We start from the raw sequence: 6,000 nt of genomic DNA, 5'->3' as shown, positions 1-6,000 counted from the left end.
TCAGATACAAACTGTATCCTTTGGATATTTGTATTTTTACTTGGTACTTAAAACTATTAGGAAGACAGGAGACCAAGGTATATTAAAGGACTGCATGGCTTTGTGCAGGGGTGAGTTAAGAGACTTAAAACACAAGAAGACAGTTAACATCAAAGAAGGGCAAGAAACTTTGTGGAAGATATAAAAAAGTGTGGAACATTATAAAATTTAGCTGATGTTTCACAGGAGATTGTCTATACTCATGTCTTGACACTCTCACACTCACACACCAAAGCATAAGAAGCCCTATCAGTCACGATACTTAAAATGATTCTTGGAAGAAAACTAACAGTGAGGCCAAAATCTGGCAACGTACATTAGAGGAACTGACTGGATCTCCACGTCATCTGTGTGTAGTTTACCCCTTAATCCCTGCAGCTGCTAAAAATCATAAAGTAATAGTTTTATCCAGAGATCTAGGTAGACCTTGAGGTATTTGATTCAAAATATGCTTTGTACATAAAAGGTTATAAAATTATGCTCATAATGCCAATCATTTTCTCACCTAAATACTACAAAAAGTTATAAAAGGGTAATTTTTGCTCTAGGAGAGAAGAGCAGCTTCTGTCTATAAGTACCAGCCTAGACAAGCTTTTTGGTATTCTTAAGTCTCACTTGATAGTTTGCCACTCAACAAAATCATGATACACAAGTAAAGTACCTATTCTTTTCCCTTAAGGCAACGTTCCTCACTCAAGTCTAGAGTCTCCATAACAGTGAGATAGAAGAGGTCTGTTTTCCCTACATGTCTTCTTACCCTACAGGCAGCCTAGCATAAAAAGAGGAAAACAGGCAAAGCATGGTGGTCACACTGTTCCAGCCACTACTACATTTTATACACACAGGATAATAAACTGCCCCCCTAAAAGTTACCCAATAACATTATTAGGGTAACTTTTAGGGGGGCAATTTATACTCATATTTGTGTGTGTTTAATGGGGTATGGAATTAACTGGAAACAGGAGAATATCTTTAGTTTACATCTATGAAATATAATAGACAAGGAAAAATATACAAAAGTGAAGCTGACCAAAAAAAAACCACGGATGGGGAAAATAAAGAGAAAGGTATGTGGAAAGAAGAAATGCAAAGCACTGTTTCATATCAAGAAATCAGATATTACCTGATATTACTTTCAGATTATTATCAGATATTACTTTCACCACATCTGTCTCACCTATTTGAAAAATGCAGCCCTTATTATTGAAAAGGTAAGATGGATACTTTGGTACCTCATCCCTGATAAATTCAGTATCAAAGTTTCTAAATTGTTTTATTTTTTAAAATAAAGACTGAAGAACCAACCTTCAAGACTATTCTTTCCCCCTGGCTTTTGCCAGTAAACTTAATAATCCCTTCATAAAAATTTTGTAGTTTATCCAGTGTATCCTCAGTAACTTAAAAACTTTACAAAGGAAGGTTTTTAATGGATACGTTTTTATGCATAAGCCTGCCATATTGCATGGTGAATTTGGAGGAAAATAAGTAGTAATAACTAAAAATGGCGTTCTAGGTTTTTTTAAAATTGACTTTAATTGATTGAGGTAAAAAAACTTATCAAAGCTAGTAGTAAAAATAAGTTTCCACTACAATTACATAAACTCATAAAATTAGTTTTTTAAAATAATTAGTTTAAAAATGGATTATATTAGAACTACGTTGTTCATATAAATTCCAATACTTCTGACTTTGGTTACGTTGGCCTATGACTCGAGTATAACATGCTAGTGAAAGAGAAATGGTGTGTATTTTCACAAATTCATCCATCTGGCCATCTGATTCTCAAAACAGCAATTAGATCGAGTAATTCTGAATTTGTATTGTTCTTAAGCTAAACTACAGCATAACTTTTTGATTACCAAAAAAAAAAAAAAAAGCCTATACAGCAACTGCACTGAGGTGGGCTGAGGTGTGTGTGAACCAATCTGGAGAATCAAATGAGCAAAGTCTCAAAGACAGGAATATACAGGATGAGAAGTTAAAAAGAAAAAAGTTAAGACTCACTGTTTAGCAAGAAGGAACTACACAGTTATTTTATAGCCAAAGGAATGCCAGTTCTTAACAAAATAAATAAAATGAAAGATTTACTAGGGACTTTTAGCCTAAAGATGAAGATCACATAGTTAGCCAATAGTAGCAAACAGTTCATGCAACTATGTAAATAAGAAAGAAAAGCCATATTGCACTAAAAAGGGGAACTTTGCAGGACTAATTCACCTCTTTCATTGACTCAATGTAACCAGCCATTTTCTGTATGCATTGGCAAACCTGGCCTGTTCCACGTTCCGACAGGTGGACAGTACTTGATCGATGAACCTGTGCTCCATTTCCAGGCCCAGGGAGTCTGGAGCTGGGGTCCGCTTCAGGCGTTTGATTTCCTGGGAATAGCCTTGCTTGCTAAAGTCACTGAGTCCATCCACCTCCATTGCCTGAGACGTGTGGGGGCCTGCTGGGATACCGTGCAAGTCACTCAAAGTTCCCCCAGGACTGTCGGCAGGTGACAACTGGATCACGCTGTGAGGAAACCTACCATTTAAGTGATGCTGAAGGTAGAAAACATGCCGTCTGTGAAAGAAGAGGAGGAGGAATAGAAGAGAAAAGAAAAACCACATCACAATGTCAAGCTTTTCAGAAGAAAACAGAAAAGTAAGTTAGACAATTTCCAAACACACAGTAGTGTTCAGTCTCACTGCCTCCGGTAACCCAGAGCGATCTGGGGAAGGAGAGTAGTTAAGATGTAGTCTCTGGTATTCGAACAGAGCTTCACAAGTCCAGATTACTAGTTTGTTGAAATACTACCCCAAAGGTTTTTAAAAAAACGTTGACTGAGATGAGGACAATCACCTGGTGCTGTTACTCTCTGTAACTATGAAACCAGAGATGCGTTTTTGCCCAATCTCTGCTATAAATTAAAATATAAAACAAAACCAAAATTAACCTCATTGATAGCCTAAAAGACAAGTGATTTTCAGCAACAAGAGGATTAAATAGCTCCTCTAGAGGATTAGTCTATGGCCTCTATCCAGTACTTTCTTTAATAAGAACAGAACTGCTGCAACTGGACTTACTTATCTTAGAAACCCTCTGAATTTCCCCCTAATCCAGCACTACAGTCTCATTAAACATCCACATGTGCTAGAATGTGCTGGGCTCTGAGAAAAGTATGTTAAAACACACAGTTCCTGTTCTTCCCCTAAGGAGAGTTTTCCTGCTCTTAGAATCATCTGTAGTTATTTGTTAAAAATGAAGATCCATATGCCTAATTTCCAAAAATTGTGACAAAATGGGGTCCACATCTTTGTACAAAATAAGGTAAACTACATAGATTTTAGGTTGTTATATCTCATTTATATTAACAATTCTAAGCCTTTAAAAGAGAATTCTATTCATTTTCCTAGCTTATTCTGGAACAAAGGAGCATATAACATATTCATTTTACAGATAAATCTTAAAGGACAGAGAAGCAGCTTAAGGGCACTGAATCAGTAGAAAACTGGTCTGTATGATATATAGGTCTTCCCAACTGTCTCTTTTCCCCATTCCAAACTCCCATTAATCTTATGAACAAAGAAAGTTTCTGTTCTAACAATCTAGCTATCTTCCTAAAACAAATATAATTTTTAATATTCTCTAAGCCTAGCTATTAATGTGTCTAAATATGAAACAGCAACAAAAATCTAACACCAAAATATGCAAGTCAAGATCTCTCTCCTTTTCTAAAAATGTGAAATAAGACTGTCTTGTTTATAAGAGAAAAAGACAATTTTGTATTTATGAAGGTGCCAAAGAGGGGAGATTGTCTTTCATCTTCTAATATATCTTCCAAATATATTTAGTCTGGAAAAAGGGAAAAAATTTCAATTAACTTAAAAAAATACACAATTATTTAAAATGCCTACCTCTTGCCTAACACAGGCAAGTCATTTGTCTATAAGCATAATCTTGTAACTTGAAGTAAAATCTGTATATTTAATGCCAGAGATGCCTCCAACTAAGTGATAATCCAAAATAAACCAATCAGGGGATTTCCATACTTGGATTTCATTTCAAAATGAGAAGTACTGTCAAAGGTACTTAAAACTCAAGTTATGAGGTTGCTAACCCTCGTTCACACCTTCATAATAATCCTGAATAGTAAAATTAAACAAATATTAATAAAATATATTTTATTTTACCTTAAAAATAAAAAAAAGTCAAGAGATTATACTCAAAGTAAATTAATCTGCAGGCCATCATGGCTGAGAAGAACAGTAAAGCTTAACTATCTGTGTGTGCTCAGACGTGTATGACTCTCTGCGACCCCATGGACTGTAGCCCGCCAGGCTCCTCTGTTATGGAATTTTCCAGGCAAGAATACTGGAGTGGGTTTGCCATTTCCTTCTCCAGGGGTATCTTCCAGACCCAGGGATCAAACCCATGTCTCCTGCATTGGCAGGCAGATTCATTACCACTGAGCCATTTGGGAAGCCAAAGCTTAACTATTCGCAGGGTCTAATCATTGATTTCAACCCTGACTATACATCAAATTTACCTGTTAGGGTTTTTTCTTTTTTTCTTTTTTTTAAAAGACAGATGGCAGCACTCTATCGCAGAAATGCTAAGTATCAGGATCTCCAAAGATGGAGTCCAGAAACATTTTTTAGTTTGGAAGTAACACATGTTATTCTGTTGCACAATCAAGGATGAACACCACCATCTTGAGCCATTGGCAAAGATCTGTGCAAAGAACCTCATGCTCATGAAGACTGTGAGGAGGAGGCTATGGTAACACAAAGTCCTTTGAATCACTCAGGCAAAGTTCCATAGTTAAATTACCGTATTTACCCAAGGAGGCTCCAGTCAGATGTAAGACCTTCTGTAGCTCTCATAAGGACACACAGAGTTTCATGCAGGAAATACATCTTCCTTCTCTTACCTATGACACCAAAGGGTTTCATGTCCTGGGTAGGCGTCAATAAGATCAGTGCTGAATTCAACTTCTTCTTCTAGAAGATGGGGAAGATTTATCCTTGATTCCTCTGCTGAAGCCACTGCTTCTTCATCTTTTGGGAGAACTACAGTTGACTCACTTCTCAAAGGACTTTGCTCCAATACAGAACCGTCAGTCACAGTTTGGCTAATCAAAGACTTTAATAAAAATTGGCGGTAGTGAAATCCACTGTGGTCTGAAACATGCATGGATGCCCAGTGTTTAGTAGAAGATAGTTCATCAAGAAGAATCTTGTAGGAAGGAAAAAGGGAAGTGAAATGAGGAATTGCTAAAGGTTTTCCTTTCTCTGTTAATACTTTGAATTTCTTTCATTCATTCCTTGTTTTGATAATGCCATTCCTATCAATATTTTGTACATAACATCCAACACAGTGTTGTTGCTTAATAAATACTCATGTTCCATTTCTTTTAGAAAATAATAAATTTTTTTTAATACTACAGAATTTAAGGACCTTTCTAATTGGCATACACATAGAACAGCCAGATTCTAAAATAAGGAAAGACTCTGGGTATTCACTTTTAATTTAATGCTTATACTGAAGGGAAAATATAAATTCAGAGGTCACTTTGATGGAAACTTTTTTTTGCATTTAATCAATCTGTACTGTATCTATTTGTTCAACAATAGACTCGGTGTAACTATTTCTTTGGCACTATTAAGTGTCATCAGGGCAGAAACCATGTCTATTTCGTTCACTACTTAATTCTAAGGGCTTAGTACAAAAACATGATGCATGAATAACAGGAATTTTCAAGTGCTCATGACTTTCACTATTTGTCTCAAACTTATCACCAATAAGTGACTTTTTTAAATAGGTAAGACAAAATTCAGCAGTGAATTGTTTAAATCTGCAAACTAAAGAATTTCAAATGGAGATAAAAAGGAAAGCAGCATTTCTGAAAAAATAAATTATTTGGCAGTGTCTCAGACAGGTTAGCAAACGAGTTTTGATCAGAAAAAGGTGTATTGA

The 6,000-nt window shown here is 35.9% G+C and overlaps 1 protein-coding gene across 4 annotated transcripts in view; it reads right to left on the bottom strand.

The window, feature by feature from the left end:
• Positions 1 to 1,867: 1,867 nt before the first annotated feature.
• PTAR1 (protein prenyltransferase alpha subunit repeat containing 1) overlaps positions 1,868 to 6,000 on the bottom strand; it is a 42,391-nt gene continuing 38,258 nt past the window's right edge. For all 4 annotated transcript variants that reach the window (XM_010860641.1, XM_010860642.1, XM_010860643.1 and 1 more), the window contains 2 exons: positions 4,955 to 5,259; positions 1,868 to 2,604 (listed from right to left, as the gene is read on the bottom strand). In XM_010860641.1, coding sequence (XP_010858943.1) covers positions 2,262 to 2,604; positions 4,955 to 5,259 — 648 coding nt within the window. In that variant the 3' untranslated portion in view covers positions 1,868 to 2,261. The remainder of the gene's footprint in view (positions 2,605 to 4,954; positions 5,260 to 6,000) is intronic.

The sequence above is a fragment of the Bison bison genome, unplaced genomic scaffold (genome assembly GCF_000754665.1).
Source record: "Bison bison bison isolate TAMUID 2011002044 unplaced genomic scaffold, Bison_UMD1.0 scf7180017864469, whole genome shotgun sequence".
NCBI classification, from domain to species: domain Eukaryota; kingdom Metazoa; phylum Chordata; class Mammalia; order Artiodactyla; family Bovidae; genus Bison; species Bison bison.
Note: the sequence above shows the minus strand (reverse complement) of the source record. Positions and strands in the feature narration are given on the sequence as shown.